This window comes from Filicampus tigris, chromosome 1 (genome assembly GCF_054856515.1).
Source record: "Filicampus tigris isolate MCC_2025a chromosome 1, RoL_Ftig_1.0, whole genome shotgun sequence".
Taxonomy (NCBI): domain Eukaryota; kingdom Metazoa; phylum Chordata; class Actinopteri; order Syngnathiformes; family Syngnathidae; genus Filicampus; species Filicampus tigris.
The window spans coordinates 31,141,329-31,165,845 of NC_141217.1; the positions used below are offsets into that span (position 1 = coordinate 31,141,329).

Consider the following 24,517-nt stretch of genomic DNA (forward strand, 5'->3'; position numbering starts at 1 on the left):
TTTGTCAACATCAGATTTACTAATTTCCAGAGGCTGGCATGTTTTGGTCTGTTCACTCTCATCCTTGCAAACATGTGAGAATGTGACATGTATCGGTCATTTCCATCTTATTATACAGATTTATTGACTAAGGCCTTGTCTACACGTAGCCGGGTGTTTTTAACAACCGTTTGTCCTCCCCCACGCCTGCGTTGGAATACACGTAAAAAAACGCATCCACACGAAACCGCGGAAGTGCATTTTCAAACGCATGCCAAGCCTCTAGGTGGCAGTAGTTAGCCAAATACTGTCCATTTAGAAGGAACTTCCGTCCTTTGACGTCACTTTTACGAAACCGAAAACACGGCGCCAAACGCGTTCGGGAGGACCGACAATAGGTCAGAATTGCTTTTAAAGCTTTCAACAAGAAGCAGTGGTTGGTTGTGGACAAATAAGTAGGCAAAATGCACCTCGAGAATGGCTATAACCAACGCAGCGCCGCGGGAATCCATGTTGACTCGCATGAAAACGTCGCGCAAGTGACGTCAAAGCATTTTTGTCGCATAGTGACGACGTAAATCTCCGGGTATGACTGTCCACAGCCAGACGCGAATCCAGAGATATCCGCAAATCTCCACTGTGGTCGGAGTTTTGCGGTTTCACTGAAAAAACTCCGGGGACGTGTGGATGATAGGGCTAACCGAAGGCTAATATCCGCCGTTTGCAAAAACCCCGGCTTCGTGTAAACAAGGCCTCAGCAACGACAAGCCCCATACAGTCACTATCGGCGCCGGCGGAATCCCAGCTGCCTCCCAAACAGTCACTAGTATGCTTAGCTCAGGTCATATTGCCTCGTTGTGCAACTGTATTAAAGCATGTTAACACTGTGAGCTTCCTTCTGGCTGGATCAGGCTACAAGATTTTAGCCCCATTATCACCTTATTTGCTGTTGCGATTGGCCCCGACATATTTTGCCAGGAACGACAAAACTCTATTTAGTTTTGATGATGGCATAAAACAGCAGATAAAGTGTGAGGTGATGCAGACAGCATTCTGCCTCCACACTGTGGTGACTGCCTCCCTCAGTATGGCTGTGGTACAATAAATTTGTATTTGTAAATCTGACTAATATCGGTGCCTCACCAGACATGAACCTCACTGCACGGCACCGATGATCATCGTCTTCCGATGTAGCTTTTGTACATGTCATGAAATCGCTAATATAGCTTTTTGTTGCTGAATACTTCCTAACTCTATGCTTTTATTAAATAAAGCGGACAGGAAAACGCATACACGTCACATTCTGGCAAATTTGCAATCTCGAGAGTGACTTAAAAATGACGGCCCCCATAAATGAGTGGACGCACTGTTTTAAACACATTTTTTTCAAGAAATACTTTCTGCAAATAGCAATAACAATAAAGATATGCACGTTGACAATATAACAGCAAGTTTTGTGTTTGGTTCCCCAGGAAGTTAGAATACTCTCAATTGTTCCTCTTGGTCCCTGAGCTTTCCAGTATTTTGACGAGTAATTCGCTCCTTTGAATAATTGAACGCCGCATCCTGAATCACATCATAACCAACTTCAGGCAAGGCCCACTCAAAAGTGCTACCAAATATTTCTCAAGGCTGTGCTTTTCCCCTCCGCTTTCTCCACCCCATCAAGGACTATATTACCTGCTAGAAATTAGGAAGAATTTTGGTTTCTCTCTTCCTTGTGCTTTGCACACCTGCCGTCTACGGATGAACTAGTGCTACTGGTACCTACTGATTGCTCTGCAATGCGTTTGTGCTCACAACCTTTGGATTCCGTCGAAGCTTTCCAGATTGGACTAAGCCTCGGACGTAACATAAAAACCTTAAAACTTTAAGGCCGCTGGAGCCCAGGAAAGGCATGACGTAATGTAAACAGCGTGTGTGTATGTGTGTGGGTGTTTATGTGTGTGTGTGTGTCGAAGTGAGGGATGGATAGGGTATGAGAGGGGCTCAGCCGTCATTACTTGTGGTGTTGGCCAGTGATTCTCAACCTCTTTGCCACGACACATTAATGATCCAAATGTACTTCATTGCTCTGAAAATATTCATTTACTTCAAATAATGTGTTTTTTACCCCCCTCTATGCCAGTGACATATAGATGGCAGAAGGTAGAATTAACCTGCTGCCATTGGACAATATTAGCTTTGTGCTCAACTCAACAGGACCAGATTAGGGAATAAATTGTAGATTTTAGATTGTAAATTGTAGATGAGATCATCATTATTTCAGTACACGATAATCACAAAAAGTATGGGATATTGGGTGAAAATTCAGGATTAACCTAAAATGCACTATAACCTTTTGGGGTGGACCTAATTTGACCTTCTCAGAACTTTGGGATGTACATGTCCAACTCTTAAATGTTTTAATATGGAGTATCTCAAGACTCCACTGTGAGAAATCAGCAAAAAGAAAATGTTGGTGTCCACAGGTACTTCAGTTGTGAATCTGAAAAAAATCTAATTTTATTTTTCTTATGACGAAGGTTTTGGCAAATGGCAACTTTCAGCATTCAGTGTCTCCAACAACCTATTTCCCGTCTAAATATTTAAACGACCCACATGGTCCCAGTAGGTCCGAGTCAGCCAAACGGTGTCAAGAACAGACTTAACCTGTAACCCATCACACGCAGGTGCCGCACTCCTGACACGCGGCCGAGTAAGAATAAAATTTAAAAAATAAAACAGTGTTTCACCGATCACCACGCTGCTGTGCGTGCGTGTGTGTGTCTGTTGTTTTTGTTTGATATGACACGCCACCAAATAAAGAAAAAATATCAAATAAAAACAACAGATGCACGCGCACAGCATGGTGATCAATCTGTGTTTTCAACACTGTTATATTTATTTTTTGTACTTTATTTGACTGCGTGTCTGGTGTGCGGCACCTGCATGTGACGTGGTACAGGTTAAGTCTGTTCTTGATGTCGTTTGACTGACTCGGACCGACTGGGACCATTTGGGTCGTTTAAATATGCAGACGGGAAATAGTTTGTTGGAGACACTGAATCCTGAAAGTTTCCATTTGCCAAAACCTTCGTAATAAGAAAAATAAAATTAGAATTTTTTCAAATTCACAACTGAAGGAAAGCTGACTACAGTATCCCCAACTTTTTGTGAGTAGTGCATGTACTTTTTTTCATTTGGTGCCAAGAATTTTTCGAGGGCTGTATGTTCATGAAAGGCATAAATCCTGCGCGGCGGTTAGACCCATTGTTAATGGTGGTAATTACAGTATGCAGACAAGTGCAGGCTGGCGGATCTGATAGAGGGAGGTCTGCGTCGCGGTGGGAGTGATCACAGGCAACTTTGATCATAGCCAATTAAAGGGGCTCTCTCATTCCCTTACATGCTGCGCACTAAATTGTCCAAGACGCGCAGCGGGCCTTGTGCTCGCAAGGAAATCCGAATCTGTACCGTTTACAAAAATAAAGCCCCTAACGTCAAATATATGCCTTAGCCGAGAAAAGGTTGGGAAAGACTGGTGGCGGCGGCCCCTTGTTGGAAAGGTTCCACTGTGGCAGCCTCCTCCTCAGAGCCCCGTGACGTACATCTCCATGCCGTCGTTGAAGGTGAAGATGGTGGTGGTGCTGGAGGTGGCGGAGCCCTGCTTGAGGTCGCCGATGCTCTCGTACAGGCTCTCCCCGGGCAGCAGCAGGGCTTTGGCGGGCAGGTGCTGTAACTTGGGGTTGTGCTGCGTGGGCGGCGGAGGAGGCGGGTGCTGCTGCTGCAAAGGCTGCTGCGCCTTCTTCCTCCTGGGCCGCAAGGTGGCGCAGGTGTTGGGCGCTCGCTCTCGTCTCCAACCGCCTCCGCTTTCCAGGTTCTCGTAGGCCGGCTCGCACTCCTCCGTCCCGAAGGACTCGTAGCAATGGTCGTCCAGGGACCCCGCGGGCGCTTTGCCCTCCTGGGGGGCCCATGTCTGGGGCTTGACCACTACGCTAAAGCCCCCGTCGCGCTCTCGGTCCCGGTCGGGGCGACCCAAGGTCCTGAAGCCGGGATTGGACGGCGGGGATCCGGGTACGGCTCGTTTTTTCTTGGCTGGCTTGCACACCTTGGAGTACATCTCAGCCACCTGAAATTTGGAGATGATACACTTTTTGAAATTTTGAATTTGGGTCCAGACAATCACACATTTTCTGCCCCAACCCAAATATGTAAATGCCCAACCATCTGTCCGAACAACTTTAGACTCTAATTACATTCTGAAATAAGATTAGTGTTGATGCATAAACCGGAACTAAGCAACATAACAAACCTGTGAACGGTAGGGTCCGGCTAATAACTATGACTTGGATATCCGAACAGTGAGAACAATTACATTTTCACTCGAAGAAACAATTATTTTGATTATTTTGTTGCCTAAGGTAAGCGTGTTGTGCGCTAGTAAGATGACTTTTGATAGTCACGGACTGTAAATATTTTTCAATTATTGAACATATACAGTATGTTTTTTCCATTCAACACATGTGTGGCTCCAGTTGCTTATTGTGTGTGTATTGATTATTGGGTGAAATTACCGAATCTGTTCCTCCTAGAAACGAACTCAAGGATCCAGCCCGTACATGTACTGCGTACTAGCCTGAAGGACTACACCACCGTGATCAGAAAGCTGTGACAGTTTTTCAAAACAATGATATATATTCAATGTATAATTGCTTAATGGATTGTAGTATGTTTAACACATTAGAGATGATGAATGTCAAAGTGGCATTTGTGTTCTTCGATTTTTCTGCAGATTGCGCAATGAAGCCAATGTCATTGGGGGCAGGCGTGTCTTCGCTCACCACTGCAGCAGAAGGTTGGATGTTCTCCATGGGGTGTGCCCCGAGCGGGGCCAGGGCCTTATTGTGCAGCATGAGGACATCTTCATCCTCTGGAGGCTTCCAGATGTACTGCTCTCCATTTCCCATAAACATCACTTCCTGTCAGCAGAGAAACCGGTTACATATGGGATACTGCTGCCGGGGGCTGATCACACAGGAGGCAGTTATTTAGAATTCGCACATGTACATGTTCTTCAGCACTGGACTAAAACAGGATTTTGCAGTTGACAGCTCGTAAGTATGGAGCACTATTCAGGACTTAAAGCTGAAAGTAAAGTAATTAAACATCATACAAAAAAATAAAGGATGAAAAAAATCATTTCTATTTCGTATATTCGTCAAAGTAATTGTTTTTCCGCAGTGAGATCTTGGCGAGCGACAACCCGGAATTGAAATGTCACGTCAAGAAGACGTCGGCAGTGCGCAACATGGAAAGTGTACAAAGCCAGTCAGAAATCGACTCGGAAAGCAATATTTTAAACTTATCTGAGGCGATCCAGGTGTTTGATGAGTTGGGAGGAAGAGGAGGTCGTTGGCATGAGGTATGTTGGACCATACATGTACGAACCAGACGCACAGGTGAGGAAAGTGTTGTGCTTGAACGACTGGACACGGAGTAGAGACGGACTATCAGATTGGAAGCTAAGCTATATAGGCTACGCCGCTACGGTTATTAGCCTAGTGTTATTGTTTGAAATCCGATGTTGTGCCGTGCTGTAAATTACACATGATGAGATGACTGACTTGGTCCATTTATTCTCGTGGCACTGAGAGCGCACGTCATAATGGGTTGGTGTCCCACATTTCCTGTCACATTGTGATAGTACGAGTAGGCACAATTAAGGTATATTTAATAAATTATAAAATGCAAGTGAATCTATAGTAAGATTGACTTGATTGGCAGTTTTCCAAGAGGACGTGGCATGTTCATTCATCAACAATCATGTCAGTTCATGGTAGGGTTGCCACCTTTCTCACTCCTAAATAAGGGACAGGTGCCACGGTGGTGTGAGCATGATGTATAGTTGTTTTTTTTTTTGTCTAATTTTCACGTTGATGCTGAAACCACATTCACGTAAAATTAAGAAAAAATGAAAAAAAAAGTATTTTTCACAGGACAGCGACGATGTCACCTTATATGAAACCTCATATGAAACCACAATTTGGCTCTTTTAATAAAAAAAAATCAAAAGAAATCTGAAATGTAAATGAGGAGTGTGACTCACCAAATGTATTTTTTCTATGTATAGTTCTGGCTGCTTTTGATTGACTCAAGCAGTCTTCTGTCATTTTGCGCAGCCAGAGAGAAGTCCTTACATGACAGGTGCAGTGATTGCAGCTTGTTCTGAGATTGACGCTTTATCTGATCTAGGATCTGTCATGTGTAGTACCGAGAGTCTCCGTTAAAAGCGCTGTAATGTGCTATCACTGTTTAAGAACCAGCAATATTGTTCGAGCAAGTATAAGTTCGAGTAAGTAAAAGACATTGAGCTGCCAACCTTTCAGTGTCCGTCGTTATTGACAATCGATCGTCATCCAAAGCTTTATTAAAAGCATCTTATATTACAGGACATCTTATATTCGGTAGATTGCAGTTTTCTGTATTTGCAAGAGTTGATAGTCAATATACGGGACATTTAAGGTCCCGTATGGGACAAACCATATTAGCCCACAATACGGAACGTCCAGGCTAATACGAGACAGTTAGCAACCCTAGCTCATGGCGTAGTGGATAGACCATTTGCTCCGGTCGTGTTGCTGCTACCTTTTCCCTCTTTGTGTCACGGGTTCAAATACCGCTCTCTGCCTTTATATTTTTATTTTTGACTACGTTTACAATTTCTTGCAGCCAGTTGGGAGTTGTAAGTGAGACGTTTTGTGTTTAGTGTTGTGCAGTTTCAATGTTGCTCATTGCGAAGACAGACAGGAAAAACAAAATTACTGGACTGGCATTGCCCGAACGACCACAGCTCGAATCGGGAGCCACTTCATGTGGAAGCCAGTTGAACTGTAACACCGGTGTGAAATCCACAGAGGTGGGCATTTCGCCTAACCGATGGACCAGTCCATCTATCCGCTTATGACGGACTCCCATTATGCAGGCGATACATGATAAATGGGAAATGCAAAAAAAAAAAAAAGACAGATTAAGCGGAAGTGGATTTTCACTCGTCTTTGTAATCATCTATAACCTGACATTGATGGTTATTGTTTCGTTTGATGCAGGTAAATTCGCTTTTTGTGTAATAGCGTGCCGCGTGACGTCACATCGAGCGGGCACAACATAGACTCTAGACAAATGTAGATGCGCGCTTGCAGACGACTCCTGTTCGTGCTGCTTGGATTCTTCCCATTTATCTTAGAACGAAACATACCGAGTAAACATGCCAAACTTACAGAACCAAATCCAGACACTAGGACCGTCCACATATGAAGGATGTATCCTTTATTTGTTTCCTAAAGCCAAAAACTAATGAATGATGGGTCAATTTGTGTGGACGTCCAAAAGACTATTTTAATCACAGCAAGGTGAAGCCCTTTATCTTCATATGTAGTCAACATTTTGTTGGAGGCCATATCACGTCACAGATGACAATCCGGCCAACACCTTGCCGTGCTGGCCACTACTTGCATCGAAGAGGTAAGCCATTTTGATCATTTTCTTTCTTTTTTGCTTGGTGTTTGACCCAACTCCTCCTGCCTGACGTCAATGAATGACAATGAAAAATGTCAAGCCTGACTGTTTTGTACTACTGAGGTGCTCCAGTGAACTCCCCAAAATTCCCATACAGTGCGTGCTCTCCGCAACAGTGCACAAACTGTTCTACTATGACATGGGTTTTTTTGTTTTTGTTTTTCTTGGCATGTGCATGTGAGGCTTTGTAAAGCTCTTTGGGCAGAATGATGTAGATACACAAAATAACCACATAATAGTGCACTATCTGTTTGAATATGACATGTTTTTGGGGGGAGGCTGGGGATTAAACGGATAGACGGATCAAAATTTAGCTGTAATTGGTCGCAGTCTGTAGTTGGAAACACTAACGGAAACACGTTTAAAATCATAGATGGACCGGCACATAGGCGGGGACTATTTTTTCCGGCCGGACAAAATGGCGGATAAACGGATAGTAGGGAAGAGTACCCTGGCTGTAGGCGGAAGGCGATAAATGGATCGCGAATTGTTAGTAAAATGCCCAAAAGGATATTTATCTTGTTGCTACTGTTTCATCTTCGTGGTTGGCGGCGGCTTCTTTTTCTTCGTCTTTGCTGTCGTCTTTTTTTTTTCTCTTTTTTTTTTTAAGACGACGAAGAAGAACAAAGTCTGTCACTGGAAGTAATCATGGCAATTTAACTTTCGATTTCGACATCAACAAGGACCTTTGGATAAAATGCAACATGGGAGTCTAGTTAAGGTAAACTTTTTTAAGACAAACACCTATTGTTTCGTCGTTCTTGTACTGAATGTGTCGCGCTTGGGTGGCTGAGCGCGCTCCGCTCGCGCGGCTCGACTCTGATAAACTGAACGGCATATTTGAATAACTTTGAGTTTCCGAAAAGAATGTTGTTCAAAAATGCTTTGATTAGCGTGGATGAGACTGGTGAGATACAACAAGGGATATGCCAGGTGATGATAAATCCACCCACGCTCTCATTTGTCGATGTTGTTGTTAAAGAGCTTGCTAGCTAGCTATTGGCTCTACTTTAATGCTATCAAAACATCTTCCTATATCTTTGCGAATATTACCAACCGACTAATCAAAACGGATAACCTAATGAACGATAAAAGCATGTATGACAAACCCGGTTGACATGAAGAGCAAATGTGACGTCATTTGTCCTTGGGGAAATGAGGCTGCAGATTTATGAAATACCAACTGTGGATGAAGAATGTAGTTACACATGTCTAAAATGTTCTTTTTGACAAGGAAAAACTGAATTACAAAGTTGTGTAGTGGAATGATATTCAACCCACATTTTAGCAGTTAGTGACCCCGGTTAGCAGTTAGTGACCCCGGTTAGCAGTTAGTGACCCCAAGTTAGCATTTTGTGCACACATTATGTCTATAATGTGGCCATAATAAAATGTTTTGTTATGTCGTACTCATTTGGACAAACTACAAGATGGACCCTAAAAGTCACTGAAAGTCACGACTTTCACTCGTTGGGCTTTAGAGTTTGGATGAGTCACTTTCAGCATCTTGCATCATCTGCAAGAAACGTGTGCTGAGCAGCTCAGCCGCCAGACGGTGCACACGTGTAATCCTGTCAAGCTAACTCCGGGTCGCGGCTCATCGTTTGAACTCGGTGACCTCACACGACCAACAAATGTCTCCCACTGTGACTTGTGGAGGGCACTGTGTGGTATCCTATTGTGATTCGAAGCATTCAGTCAGCGTGCGCTCCTGCTGTGGTTGTGACTCGACTATTCACACGTGGTCGCAAGTGTACATGCGCTCATCATGGGCATGAATCTCATTTTACGGCCTTCAATAGTTTTTTTTTACCAGGATGGAAAGAAACCTAACAGTAATCGTGCGTGTCCGGGTCCGTGCAAATCCAGAACCTCGTGACTGCGAGGCAGATGTGCAAACTGCTACCCAAACATGTTTCACCAAAATCACAAATAAACATGCTACCCAACTTAAACACAATAAAGAACATTCCGCATGAAATGTTGCCAGGACTGTGGACAGGCCAGAATAGGTTCTATAGAAATCCATAATATTAAATACATTTTATATAGCCCATTTCTTAATATCCAACATCAGACAGGCCATAAAAAGCAGCTGCAGTAAGTTCCCACTTTTGGAGTGGATGGAGTGGATGTGACTGACACCCCTCCAAAATGTTTATAATTGCTTATATTAATAGTCTGGACCATGAATATAGCACAAAGTACGATCCCAAAACACTTTCATATAATAATAAACTCATCTTACAACTTGACTGTTAAAAATAAATGTCTTAGTTTGATTAAGAAAAAATGCATTGGAAGGGCATAAGGACATGCACTGCATCAAAGACTATCTGTCATTTCCACTAACAAGCCAGGCTAAACTTAGCTACTCCCCAACATACAAAGATCTTAGTCTCTCATTCGAGATGTATCACTTAAACACACTTCCTTCATGTTCACTTCATCTGAGCTCCAGGGTGAGCCCAGACCTCCCACTGGTAAAGTGAGAGTTTCAGTTTAAAAGTCTAACTCTCTCTTCACAACAGGTAAAGAGCCCCAGACAATACATAAAATTCAATCTGGCCACAATATAGATGAAACATGAAAAAAACTAGTTTGTGGTGCCAAATTAGTATTTCATGTGCATGTGAGAGCTACGATGAGGCCACAAATTAGTATTCTGTGTACACGGTATCCTACGGCATGGCCACAAATTATTGTTTTGTGTGTAGGTTGTTCCTCTTAGTGACCACAAATTAAAATTTGGTGCACACGATATACGGTACCAATTCTGTGGCCATGTAAAATTTGTCCGAACTTCTGCCGGTTTTTTTATCTTTATTATCAGAGAAGGGCATTCCGTCCCAGGGATGGAACTGTCCGTGCGTCCGCCCCATTTCCGGGACGGTGGACAGATGATGATAATTTATTTTTAAAACGACGCACTGAGCAAGGACGGAATTGAGTTTTCATCCATCCCTGTAATCGTCCCTAACTGGGTCAAGTTCTGACTTAACGACTTGTCTTGGGTTCTTTTAAAATCAAAGACCACTGTTCTCTTCTGCGATACCACCCTCACAGGCATAGTCTGCCCTCTAGTGGTTCAACACATGTAATACCATGGATTACGCCACAGGACGCCCATTTCAGTGACGAGGAAAAAGGTGGATAGGAATTTTGTTTTGTTAACTAACTGTTAACATTTAGGACATACCTTATCCCTTTGCATGCGACGTATGTCCTTGTCTGGGACATCTCTAGAGCGTAAAAATTTCTCCAAACAGCCATTCATGCTTATGCCAGAGCTTCCGTACACTTAAAGCTACGACCCGGAAGTGGAAGTCTTTCATTTTCCTCCTAAAATAACATTGCGTTATTTTGCAACAATTATTTTTATTGCAAAATATAATGCAATTGTTTTGCAATAAAACACAATATTATTGTATTATAATGAAACACTGTTACGAAATTTCGTAATAATGATCCGTCACATTGATGGGAATGCCCAGCTCTGTTATTTTATCTTGAATTCTCACTTTACTAACATTACCACCAGAAAGGCTGCAATTTCTCAGTTTAGACTATATTTAATGATGCCGGGAAGATCGACACAAAAAGGTGCCAAAAAAAGCTCTCATCAAGTGTCTATAACAATCCCCTATTCATCCAGGGGCATATTCTTCCGGGTGCTTAAATCAGAAAATGCGCGCTGCTATGCACTTTTGGGGCTGCGCAGATTCTCCCATTGACTTAATACTCTCATTTACGCACCTTCAAGAAATGTAGGCACGCTGGGTGGAGCGACATTGCAATGAAGGCATCCCCTGTCAAATCTAGCGGTGCGCGTATTCTCCCACAGACTTAGCACCTTTCCTCTTGCGCAGTGATTATCAACCAGTGTGCCGTGGCACAATCGTGATCATCCGGTTATATTTTCTAATTAAAAAAACCTGTTCCGTTAATGTATTTATGCACACACCCAGAACCCGCCCCAACCCCGCCCCCCCCAGCGCACATGTTGGAATAATGAGATTTTCTCTCTGCCACAATGACGCAAACGCGCTGCTACATTAACATCCGGTTACCAACCTTGGGGAATGAGGGCACGTTAAAGGCGTCCACGTTCCTGCGAGGCAGCTTTGTGCTGTGAGGATGTGGCGGTGGAGGGGCGGGGTGTGAAGGCGGAGGATGTCGCGGCGGCGGCACCGGCGGGTCCCCCGTGTCAGTCCCGCTGTCCCTCTTCAGGGGCGCCTTGTCCGCCTTCCTCAGCTTCCTGACGCAGGCATACTCCGCCGTCTCTTGGGGGTGAGGCGCGGACACGACCTGGGCTTCGGCTTCAGGCAGGCCCCCTTCCACGTCCCCGTCCGGGTCGGGCGGTGCCGGGGTGTTGGCGGGGACGGCCGGAGGGGCCGGAGTGTCCGTCTGCCCGGCCCTGCCTACCATGGCATAGAGCGCGTCGTCAGTTCGCGTGGCGGAGGAGCTTCGGCCCACTTCAGAGTAAGTGTGCTCTCCGTCCTCTCCAGTCCCAGAGGGAATCTGGGGAAGCTGCCTGCCTTGAGAGCGAAGGATCACAGTTAGACCGGCGGAAAGGTCCTTTCTGGTTTTGGATGCCTCCGCCGGACTCATGCTGATACTGGTCAGTAGTAGTCACCATAAAGGAGTGTCCAAACTATGGCTGGCAGCCTGTACTAAAACTAACAGGTCTATTCTTCTGGGATAGAGGCAGTATTTTTATCTCTATGTGGAAAAGTAATCAGATTACCCATTAAAATAACCTGACTACTCCTTTAAATATCCTTTAGTCTTTAGTTAAACTAATGATTGCTTGATTTTAAAACTAAGTAAATTAGATTGAAAAGTGCCTTATTAGATATATTACTCACCCCGCCTTTGATACTATCTATTGCTTTGAAGAGGAGCTACTGCATACAGTACGTCAACCTTTTAATGAGGGTCAATCGGTCAAAATGTGTGCGCCCAGGAGCAGTTGTTATGTACGTCACTAAAACTTGCAGGCATAAATTGTACAAGTCACTACGGCATGCTAACGTAGCACCAAATTTAGCATAGCAAGCTAACTTGGCACTTAACAGGTAAGTACGGCACTTAACAGGTAGGTACATAACTTGGCCAAATTAACAAAAGTACACAAACAAAATGGCAGCATGAACTTCCCTCTCATGGACACACACTCCGGGAAAAGTGTACCTTGTCTAATCCATGAGATACTGCTAGCTCTGTCCCAATGGTGCAATATGATTTGTTCTAAAATAAATAATAGAAACAGCTCCAAATGCATTATTGTCTTTGTCAAGGCAGAATATTTAATAGAGGCCTTATGGTGGATCTCGTCAGACTATGCTAAGTCAAGTCCAATTTATTTCTCTAGCCCTTAATCACAGGAACGTCTCAAAGGGCTTCACCTATTAAACACATACTAATGACGTCCCCTGACCTTAACCCCCAGGAGGGCAAGAAAAAACTTTTTAAAAAAAACATCTGGGGAAAAATGAGAAACCTTGAGAAGGGACCACAGACGGGGGAATCCCCCTTCCAAGTGGTGGTATGTTATGTCGTACTTACTCTCTGAGCACCACAAATACAGATTCTTTCTGAAAATGGCCATTATTCGAACTGGTGTGCTTCATATTTTCATTTCATTCATGCTTGGAAACCTTGACTGCCGTCCCACCCCCACCTCTACAGGGAACGTGATCCCAAATTCCCTAAATTTGTCGCCAGATAACCGCAGGGCTCAAAGGTGAAAACACTTGTGCCAGCAAGAAAAAGGTCAGTGTGCGAAAGACGTACTTACTTTTGCCATTGCAGTTCATCTTGTTCATCTCTGTGTCTGATTTACTGATGGACCGCAGCTTTGACTGCCTGAGTATGCCCTGATGACGCACACACACACGCGCGCGCGCGCACACACACACACACAGGCCTGTTAAAGACTCATTAAGATGAAAGACGTGAATGATATGTTTCTGTAGGGAATAGACCTTTTCATAATGTTCTTAAACAATAGGAGCCAGGCTGCTTCCAGTTGGCAGAAAGTGATTGACTACCGCTGATTTGAACTGAAAACAATGGCAAAAACTTGTGTTTGGAGTCGCGCCGCTAGATGTACCCCAAATGGTTCCGTTATTTTTTTTTTCCATTTGCACTTGCCCCACATGCCTCAATGAATTACGGTCCTTTAGTGGACCACATCGGGTATCCACAATGTGGGCCACAGAGCTGGGCATTGCGTCTATGTGACGGAACGGTCCCCCTATGATGGACAGACGGGTTTTGCTGATGGTTGACGAATGACGGGAACATTTTTAAAATAGACGGACCGAGCATAGCCGGAGACCCATTTATTTAATCCGTCTTTCGTCTGTAGTCCGTCTCTATTTTTCGAGGCTTCGATGTCCACGGCAAACACGGTGAGGAACAATGGTGACTTGTTGTTTCTTGGGGGACAGATTTGAGTGAGGCACCAGGCTGTGAACGGGCTTCCATGGCGCAGAGTCACTCTTTCTGTTCAAATATCGGCCAGCGGGCGCGTGCTATTGAGGTTTGCAGTCGGAATCGCTGACGGAAGCCCGTTTAAAATCAGAGACGGACCGGCCTTTAGGCGGATACTATACCTGTTAATATTGGATGGATAAATGCTGTTCATGAGCATGCTGTGTCCCAGTTTGGACTCTGTGTTCAGTGTTTTTAAAAAATCTGCAGTTTTCCAGTTTATGTGCAGTGGTTCTGAAAATAAAATATCTGTTTATAACACAGTAGTTGTTGAGGCTTTTTGTTTAAAAAAAATAATCTAGGTCAAATATGGTGCATGAATGAAGTGGCTTAGTTAAAGTTGAACCAGCTCTGGTCCATCATATAAGGCCAGAGTAGGGCCAGCTATGCTTTGCGATTTGGCTAAGATACGGACCTTATGTGGTCCACGTTGTGGATAACAGATGTGGACCACTACAGGATTGTAATTCATTGAGGTATGTAGGCCAAGTGCAAGTGGGTTGTGTGGCCCATCACTGGGCCACAGCAATTTTGCTATCTGGGGATAGCCTAAATGAGCTTTTAAATGTTAAATCCACTTAGCCTAAAAGTGTAGCAGCCACTTCTACAGGGACAGAACCCCCATCACCGGTTTGTGGTAGGCATTTCTCACAGGTAGTGATAAAATGTTTAGTAAGGTTCTTGAGTAAATTACTAAAACATAATGACTAACCAGTTAGCTCAACCTCACACGATTCATTTCAGAGTCAAAAGAGCATGTCTGTACCATTAATCCAAGCAACCGAAAAAATATTTTTTTCAACTGACATTTCTCATATTCAATCTACAGCGATATGGAAAAAGATTACAATAATCAATAAGCGATTTATAGCTTTTTCTCAATCGCACTAGACCCGCCCACACGCTCCCATTTTTTAAATGGAAAACGTATAATGAATGTTTATCAACGTGTTTGTGACAAATCCGTTTGGTTTGGAACAAAAAAAATCAATTAATTAATCAAGGGTCCACTGAAGAGTATGGTCGCTTGCCCGTCCGTGATCTGGTCTACTAGTGGTGTTATCGCCAATCGTTTGAGCTTTTGCCACCCAGAAGTATGTATTACGTCATGATGAAAAGGTCTATGGAGTTGCTTCATTCAAACCAGGATGCCTACCATGTCCATGAGACGGTGTTTCCCACCTTCACTGGGTACATTGTGTGTCTTTCCCTTCCTGTGGTAAATACAAGCGTTAGGTCACATTGCATTTAAATATAACATTTGAGTCACAATATTTTGACTGACTTTTTCTTCAGACTCATTTTTTTGGTTTATTTTCTATTGTGTGTGGTTAGCAACAAAAAAACTTTGAATGAAACCTTTGATAGTACAACGCATGACGACAGTTGTTCAAGAGTTCAAGCGCTGTTTATAGAGTGATGAACATGTAGCTAACAAACCTGACAATAGTCCATGAGTGAAATGATCTGTGAAAAAAAAAATATCAACCCTCTCCGGCGCCATCTTGTACCACCAACCAAACACAGACGGAAAGCATGATTGATGAGCTGCCAGTCATATGTTGTGCAGTCGTGGGCACACTCATAGCGGGCACACCCCCTTGGCGCTGGGCTGACTTGTATCCTTGAGCTACTGCTCAAACTGTGGCAAAATACCCATCTCAGTTATAAAATGCCATCTTTCGTTTGCTGATGACATATTGGCATAAAGACCAACTCTTACTTTCCACGTCCATGTGCCTGCGCGATGGTCCACGTGACGTAAATATGGTCATCCGGTCCTGTTTGTAAATGTGCGCATGGACCCCTCTGCGGTCGACCACTCGCAGCCCTATTTTTATGACCGCGCCGACTGAACACAAACAGTGTGAAGCGTGCCGACGACACGTGCGCCAGAGCAATGGAAAACAACAACAACGGTGCGTGTTTCGCCCCGCGTTTGCTTTAAGAGGTATCCGCCTGTATCATCATGTTTACAGTTCAAATGTGAAGGAGCCAGATGGCCCAAAACTCAAAACATAAATTATCGCAAACTTTACAATAAACACAGGAGGTGTTTCTTTATGCATGTAAATGTGAATCAAGGAAAGTAATTTGGTGATGACCATGTGTGATGGGGCAGTGTCCTAGCTCCATCTACTGACCAGAGGCCACTGCCTGCAAACTCCCCCTTAAAGTCCTAAAACTGGTGACTTATATGTGACAGTTCCCCACCTCTTGTCTTTGCCATGTAGCATCCCGCGCAATCGTACCTCTGGCAGCCCACGCAGAGCACCACGATGAGGATGGTGACGACGAAGGCTGAGGCAGCAGCGATGGCGCCCAGCAGCAGGACCTTGCCGTAGGGAGGAGCCGTGAAATTCAGCCCGTCCTGCATGGAGGCCATGTGGGAGCGCTGGCGCTCACTTGCTCTCACACGCGCTCACACTCACACTCTCGCCCTCACGCTCATGCACACAGGCAAGGGCCACGCTCTCTCGGGGATCTGCGGTAACAACACACCTAGTTGGAAAGTATACTCAACCACTGTTTATCACGGGGATCTGCTCCAGACTCACCCGCGATAGATGGAAATCTGCAATATATTGACAATATAATTAACTTTGTTTGTTTTACCCCCCTCATACGCTATAAACGTATTAAAACACACTTTGTAACCACATTGTACAGTAATCACCCCTCCATCGTGGTGGCTATGTTCCAGGAACCCCCTGGCCCCCACAATAAGTGAACATTCGCAAAATAGAAATACCCTATTAAATACAGCCTTGGCGTGTTTTTAGAGTATTTAAAGGTCGTTAAACACACTTAAAACAGGACAAACACATTTCAACACACAATACAGTATACTGACAGAAAGCAAAAGCGATGGAAAACAAAAATCTTGTACAAACAGTATAAAAAATAGACTAACAACTGTAATAGCACTTTCGAAGACGTGATAGTGCAGGACTGTAAAATGTGAACCACGATATGGCGGGGGATTAGTGCAAATGTATTGGGACACACACACAAATGGCAGACATGCAATTGCACACTTTGCACATGCCAGTTACTGCCCCTGCATGCACGTCACAACTCCTCAGTAGAGTTGCGGTAATAGTTGTCGCTCTTCACAGAGGAGAAAGACACATGGACCCGAACGGTCAGATTGGAAGGCGGTCTGATGATCTGTGACCGCCCTGACGAATTTAACGTCATCAACCCGAGGTCTGCTTGTAGTTCCTACTAAACGCGACCTCCTCCATGTCACTCCGGCAAATCAGTTTCTACTTCCGCGATGTCAAGGACCGCACACCTTATTGAGCCAAACTTGGACTGGGCATGAATATTAAGGCCAAGTGTTTATTCACCAAGAGTGTAGTGTAGCAAGAGAGCAAGTTTTTAGAGTTTTTACTCTAATTGCAGCAGATAATTCGTTTTTCATATTCATTCAAGGTTCATTGGCCTTTTGTTTTTGCCTAACTTATTGATGTATTGCTTGTATTTGTTCAAAATACATGAAAAGAGGACCTTGGAAAAACGAAATGCATAATAAGTCACAATCACACTATTGAAGAAAAAAAGTCGCCGTTGATTATTTTTGAAAATGGTTCCCGTCCTAATCTCCGAGCGCCGCTGTACTTCCAGAAGACAAGACCATTCACACCTCACATGGTTAAAACGAGGAATGCTCAACCATTATTGTTTCAAAAATGAATGAAAATGTAAAAAGCTCCATTCATAAATGTGTAACATTTGAACGAGCACAACTGTTTCGAGAATGGATTTCTCGAAGGTCAGTCTTGCATCAGACAAATGAGTCAAACTGCTCGTAAATCCAATCTTCCCTTGCAAGTCAAAGCCCAAAAAATGTGTCATGTCATCTTCCACACCGCTTATCCTGTACAGGGTCGCGGAGAGCCTGGAGGAAAAGGCAGACTACACCCTGAACTGGTCGCCAGCCAGTCGCAGGACACACACACGGACACCGTCACTGAGCGGGAACCGATCCCACGCTGCCCGCACACAACTCAGGCCTGTGTACCACTACACTATCAGCGACTTACAGCCCAAAAAAAATGGCATCTTGAAAACATCGGAAGTCAGGTCACCCGCATCTCGAGTCACTGGTTGCATTTCTAATGGTGGGACAATGCAAGCAAACAAATGCGGTTTTGCACTTGCGGGCAGGAAACGAGGCGCTGGTCACCCAAGGAACAGTCGCGGCAGCCCGGCTGTCGTTATATCTGTTGTGAAGTGACCGGAGGACCCGGCGGAGTCGAGGGAACGAGATAATGTGCGAGAAGAAAGGGGAAGGTGCGAGTGGGTGGAGGGTGCAGGTAGAGGAAGGAGAGCCGTGGGAAGGAGGATGAAGGCGTCGAGCGTGGGAGTGGTCAGGTGTTTGAAGAACGCTCCAACGCAGATGACAGCAAGAGGCCGGAGCGTCGCCTTTCTTCCCTGGCCACGTCCGCTGGTCCCCGCCCATCCGTGAGGCCCTCCAACAGACCCCCCCCCCCCCCACCCCCCCTGCCCCTGCCTGCGGTGCTGAGCCAGAGTGACGCCTCAGCACTGCAGTGTAATCTCAGGCCCGGGAGCCAACCAATTGGACGAGAGCGAGGAAAGAAACACGGGGCCGCCTCCTCCTGACCACAGCGTCATTCATGTGCAACATCAGACACATTCAAACACCTCCGAACGTCCCAAAAGCGAGTCTCAGGGAAGTGTTCTACTCGTGGAAGGATTCGTCAACGACTAACTAATCAATTGAACAACTATTTTGATCATCAACTAATCGTTTGGAGACATTGTTTACGTTAAGATTAGGGCTGCAGTTCTCAAATATTTGGGGAAACTATTCTATCAATTAATCGAATAATTTAATAAAAAATAATGTATGTCAATTACATATTATCCGATCTATGGCTGCAAATTATTTTAAATTAGATTATTTCTTGATTAGATTCAACTGACATTGTCTCGATGAATTGATTATGATTCCAAAAAATAAGCAATTATAGGCAAACATGTTTAGCATTGTTCTCCAAAATAAAAGAAGCTGTTTTCAAACGTCTTACTTTGATCCAGTACAAAAGATAATCAATCCGCTTTCATAGAGGATTACAGATATCGGAGAATATTTGTTGTTAAGAGGCTGAATGTTTAAGTTAAACGTCATGGTCTCTAAACAATTAATCAATTATCAACAGTTGTCGATTAATTTTATTATTGATTACATGTTGATCAGTCGATTAATTGCTACAGTAATGAAATTGAATACATAGCGTGTCATTGCTGAATATCAAATCGACAACTAATCAATCAGTAAAAATTCTCCCATTTCTGTGTAGTCCTCCATGAAAGCAAACTCTTCATCTTTTTGTTGAATCAAAATAAGATATTTGCAAACACCTGCTTTTATTTTGGAAGAAAACGATTGACCTTTTGGCCCATTTTCAGACAGATGTTACGGACCATACCAGAATCCGAATCAATTTATGGAAAAAATGGTAGTCAGTTGAATCTATTGCAAAAATAATGGTTATTTGCGGCTGTAACTGACATTTCATTGACCCTGAAGCAGCCTCAAAAGTGCACGTAGTAGCCCCGTTTTCTTGGCATGAATCGGTAGCCAAGAAGTAACTCTCAGTTTCAAAATGGCTGCTGACTACAACATCACTTCCTCTCATGTGATATCGCACAGTTTTGTTTAATCATGAAAAATACCAAAAGTGTATACGATTATTTGGTGGAATAATTGACAAAAAAGTAAATTCTAAAAATATTGGCTAGCGGCATTCCTAATGTGTTCAGGTGCAGATCACCTGTTGAATTGGATTTCATGTCATTAACGAAATTCCATTTTTCGATTTCATTTCACGCTCGAAATTCGGCGTCTTTTCTGCTCGGAAGCACCTGACAAGGGCCACATGCACAGTCAACAGGGAATTAGGGTGTAATCCTTACAAAAATAGAATTCGGGCGGGGGGGGGGACATTTAGCCCACACAATCATTACCGGAGGCTTTTTTATTTTTCTAGGAACATGTCCTGCATTTATTTGCGTGTCCATTATTAATAACACGAGCTGCCTGCAGCGGCCAGCCAGCGGCCGCTCTGGCAGTCTGCTCAGGTTTTGATAACCCACCTGGGAGTTCGCATGGCGGAGTGAAAACCTCAGCGTCTGTGTGACACAAATAACTGCGTGCGCGTGTGTTGGGGGATGCTATTGTGTGAGAATGTGAATTAGGTCAAATGTTGGCTTGCAACAACGATTAACTGTGCGCCCCGTGAGGAAGAAGCCTGAAGTGGAAGAAGGGAAGCTCATCTTTCTCTATATGCTGCCGCGTCTAACGTCCATCTCCCGTTATATATTATGATGATTAATTATTATAGATTTTTTTTTTTTTTTAGTCATTGAAGCTCTGAAAAGCATCAGACCCTGACGGATAGCCTCCTGCTCTTCCATTTCTCCCCGTCCCCTTTTTAGTGTGCATGCGCTCGACTGGCAGCTTTGTGTTGGCAGCCACAGCGGGCATCCGTCATTGGCTGCCGCTCGGCTCAAAGTGCAAAAAGAAGCGAGCGGGTGACAACAGGTTACAAAGCAGCCAGAAAGAGGAATGGCAACGGAATGATGCATGTCCTCACGTCCGCGCTTTACGCTCACATCAAAATGTGCATGGGAGAGGATGTCCCTAAGGACAGCGGGACAACTCAAAGACCCCCGCCGCCCCCCAACCCAGCAGCACCTCTTGAGGGGCGTCGGATGGGGTTGAAAACAGAAACCTTGGTTATTTTTCTGCGCCTGGAAATGTGGCATCGGAGGTATCGATGTTAAGACCACCCCCCCCCCCTGTTATTTTTTTTGTCTTTTTTTTGAGAGAGAGAAAGATGGGGGGTGCGGGGGGGGGGGCGCAATGCAGCACAGGGAGAGAGGGAGGGTGCACACGTGTCCGCGTCTTAAACGCGTGACCAGCGTGGACGTGGGGAGGCATGAGCACAAAAGAAGACGCTCAACATGGAACAACATGTCCGCATTAATAATGCTTTATGTAGTACGATGATAAGCACACATGACGTCCCCCACCCCAATACACGCAAACGCACCCCCTCCAGGCATTGCGCTAAAGCATCGCGTCTACTCACTCAGCTCCAAGGTTCGGAGAGGCGCACCATGAGCCCGTCCTTTGGGTTCAGCTCGTCGGACCAGCAACCACCACCCAGCCAGCATAATCGATCAACGTGCATGCGACGCAGCGCGCATCCCTCCGTCCCTAGCTCCGTGGCCGTGGGGGCTTCACGCGGGACCAATGGACCGCATTGCATCTGGCTTCCCTTTTTTGTCTCTTCTTCTTCCTTTTTGGTGTTGCCCGCTGACCCCCAGTAACCGTGCGCCTCTTACTTCCCGGCCAGGTGGTAGTAGGGTAGGTAAGGGGGTGGGTGGGAGTGGGTGGGGGTAGCCTGGGAAGAGCAACAGAATCTCCACGCGCGTTCGCCTCCGTCGTCCCTCAAGCCCCCGCCATCACCTCCACTCACGTCGCGTCCTCTGGGCTACCGAGCTTCCATGTGACACAGCAGGCACAGCTTGCAGGAGACTCCCCGATCGTGCTTGCAGTTCCCTTCTCCCGCCATCTAGCGACAGAGTGAGGAAGTGCCCCTCTAATAGAGCCTCTCCTGTTGTCAACGCTCCCATCCACCCAGGGACGGCTACCATCTATTGATGATAATCTTGGTATTAAATTTGTTTATTAATATTAAACGAGCTCTGGAGAAAAGGAAATGATCACTGGGGGGTGAAAAATCTCAGATTTTACTGATTGACTGATTTTAATGTATATGTTTGAATATAAAGAACAAATAAAGATTATTTTGTTTTTTATTCCATAGACTACTGACACCATAACTCCCAGATACCAAATAAATGATTTGATCGAATAAAAATATTGTCATGTCACATCGAAATGCAGAGAAATAGCCAAAGGTTTGGTTCTTTTTGTTTTTGTTTTACTGCAAGCATTAAAAGAAAAGTGGGAGTACTTCAAAGTCAAGGATAGATATATATATAAACATACACACAATACAATACAACTTTATTTATATAGCATATTTCACAACATCTAATGTGTATATATATATATATATATATATATATATATATATATATATATATATATATATATATATATATATAAAAAACATTCAAGTTATATTGCAAGAATAAATTCATAAATATTCGAAAGGAAGTATACAATTGTGAAAACCAAACAGTGTATTTTCGAGAAAACAAAGTGGTATTTTTGAAAATAGTACTTTTACGTATATTTCGATATCAAAATTGGTCTTCTTCAAGGTATAGTTGTACATTTATTACACAAAGGTTGTGTATTTTCAGTAAAAAAAAGTTGCAACTTTTAAGATAGAAGTCCTAATATTACAAGAACAAAGTAATACATAATTAAGAAAAGAAAGTTGTGTGTTTTTCCAAGAAAATAGTCAGTTTTCAAGATTAAAAAGTCATGTTTTTGAGTTAAGATTTTTTTTTGGAGGTGGCGTTTTTTAACAACGGTTTATGTTTCCCCAAATTGTATGTTTTTGATATAGAAAAGTTGTATGTTACGAGATAAAAATTCTACATTTTTAGATTTTAATAATTATACTATGAGGAGAAAATATATGTATTTACAGTCCAATGTATAAAGCTTGGAATTGAATTCTGCTTTGTTCTATCTTGTTTTGTTCTGTTGGACTCACACGTTTCCCTCCTTCACTAGTTCTGCTGCTGCTGCCATCTAGTGGTGTTTTCTGACAATTGCAGAGAAAGCAACCAACCTATCAGAGGGAGGACGTCGCTGTTGCTGCCTGCAACCTTTCCAAATGGGTAACAACAACAGACATTCACTCTCACGTCTCACATCTAAACTAAAAGTGCTGTCGCTTGCTGTTGAAACCATGATGTCAGCCCACCACTACAAAGTATTACGACCACCTGGAAAGGAATTTTAAAAAAAAGGAAGACATTGAAGTTATAATTATACGAGAACAGCAATATTAAAAAGGTGGATGTTGTGACACATTTAGCTGACTCGGACCGACCGGGCGGGCCCGAAATATAGACGACAACTCATAGACGGACTAAAGCATTGACGAATGCCCAGCTCTGGTTATTTCTGCCTGCTTTGTGATCAGCACATGCTCCAGTGAAGAGGACACCTGTAAGTATCACCAAATTCCACACATTGTCACAATATGAAGTTCAAATGAAATCCAACTGCCCAAAAGCGAAAAATTATCTTGTGTTATCTTTTTTATTTGATTGCTTTATTTCAGCAGTTCTCAAACTGGGCTCCACGAGACAAATACTAGTTTCAGGCTCTAAAAAATAATTGACAATAAATGTAGAGGTCGTAACAATTTAGAAAGTGCAGACCTGCAATGCATACTGTATAAGCACCGACGTGTTATAAACCAATTACTCCTCCTGACCTTAACTTTATGCCGATTAAAAGTTGTTGATATGATTGTGACATATCACATAAATCGGGTAACTATGCATAAATAATGTGTTGTTTTTTTTTAAATAACAAATTAGAGGAATAAATTCCATTTTTTTTCAAGAACATGAGCATAATTTTTCAGAATTATGGCTCTATTTTCGTCACCAGTTCAAGTCTGGCATGAGGTGCGGACTAAATCTGCACAGAGTATTTATTTCACAAACACAAGGGGCTTGGCGCAGTTTAAAACTGACATGTTGTGTCGTAAAAGCTCCTCTCATTCCCTTTAAGATCGCCACACGAGAGTTCTTGACAAGGATGGAGGAAGCAGAACCTGACTTGCTGGCGTCCATGCAGGAGGTTGAAGCACGCATGCGTGCATTTATAAGCAAATGCAAACTGACCTCCACGGTCAGATGATGTAAAGTTGCCCAGAGTGATCACAGATCTGTGAAATGGGCACTCAGAGACAGACTGCCTTGCACCCCGATCATACATGTCATCGGTGTGACCACCCCTCTACCTATCCACCCGACCTCCGCTCCAAACTCGATTTTGATTTAAAAGATGCGAGTGTATCAAATCGAATTGAATCAAAACGTCCCACATCGAGATTGTCTTCTAATGGAGAGATCTTTGAGGAAATTACACATTTAAAGTAGCCAACTGAAAAGTTAATTCATATTGTAAAATGACAACATGAAACTCATTGCATCATACCCTCTCGAATTCGGCCATAGAATATCAAAGCGAATTGTAATCCCACTGAATCGAATCGTTCCATTTTAAAATCAACCATCCTTGATCGAAATACATATTGAATTGTCTTTTACTGCGCACACCACTAATGATAACAATGCATTCATTTAATTGATTTCTGCAATGATTCAGAGGATTTGGTCCGCTTTTGTCATACTTCTGACTAAAATATGATGACAGACATGTCTGTGGAGTGCAGAATCTGTCCGCTTGCACCTCGATCACATTCACCAAAATCGCGTGTCGGGCCCA

At 43.7% G+C, this 24,517-nt stretch overlaps 1 protein-coding gene and 1 long non-coding RNA gene across 3 annotated transcripts; one reads left to right on the forward strand and one right to left on the reverse strand.

The window, feature by feature from the left end:
• Positions 1–3,041: 3,041 nt before the first annotated feature.
• LOC147153554 (uncharacterized) lies at positions 3,042–21,633 on the reverse strand. 2 transcript variants are annotated; one of them, XM_086032059.1, is made up of 7 exons: positions 21,159–21,633; positions 16,287–16,519; positions 15,191–15,248; positions 13,337–13,415; positions 11,611–11,957; positions 4,803–4,940; positions 3,042–4,090 (listed from the first exon to the last, which is right to left on the reverse strand). In XM_086032059.1, the coding sequence occupies exons 2-7, from the start codon at positions 16,418–16,420 to the stop codon at positions 3,551–3,553; spliced, it is 1,296 nt and encodes a 431-aa protein (XP_085888185.1). In that variant the 5' UTR covers positions 16,421–16,519; positions 21,159–21,633; the 3' UTR covers positions 3,042–3,550. The 2 variants fall into 2 exon arrangements, with proteins under 2 accessions (XP_085888185.1, XP_085888177.1); XM_086032051.1 differs by having other exon boundaries at positions 11,611–12,074.
• Positions 6,317–19,092, forward strand: LOC147153555 (uncharacterized). Its single transcript, XR_015086981.1, has 3 exons — positions 6,317–7,280; positions 7,397–7,482; positions 16,269–19,092. It is a non-coding gene; the product is annotated as an uncharacterized LOC147153555 (long non-coding RNA).
• Positions 21,634–24,517: the final 2,884 nt, after the last annotated feature.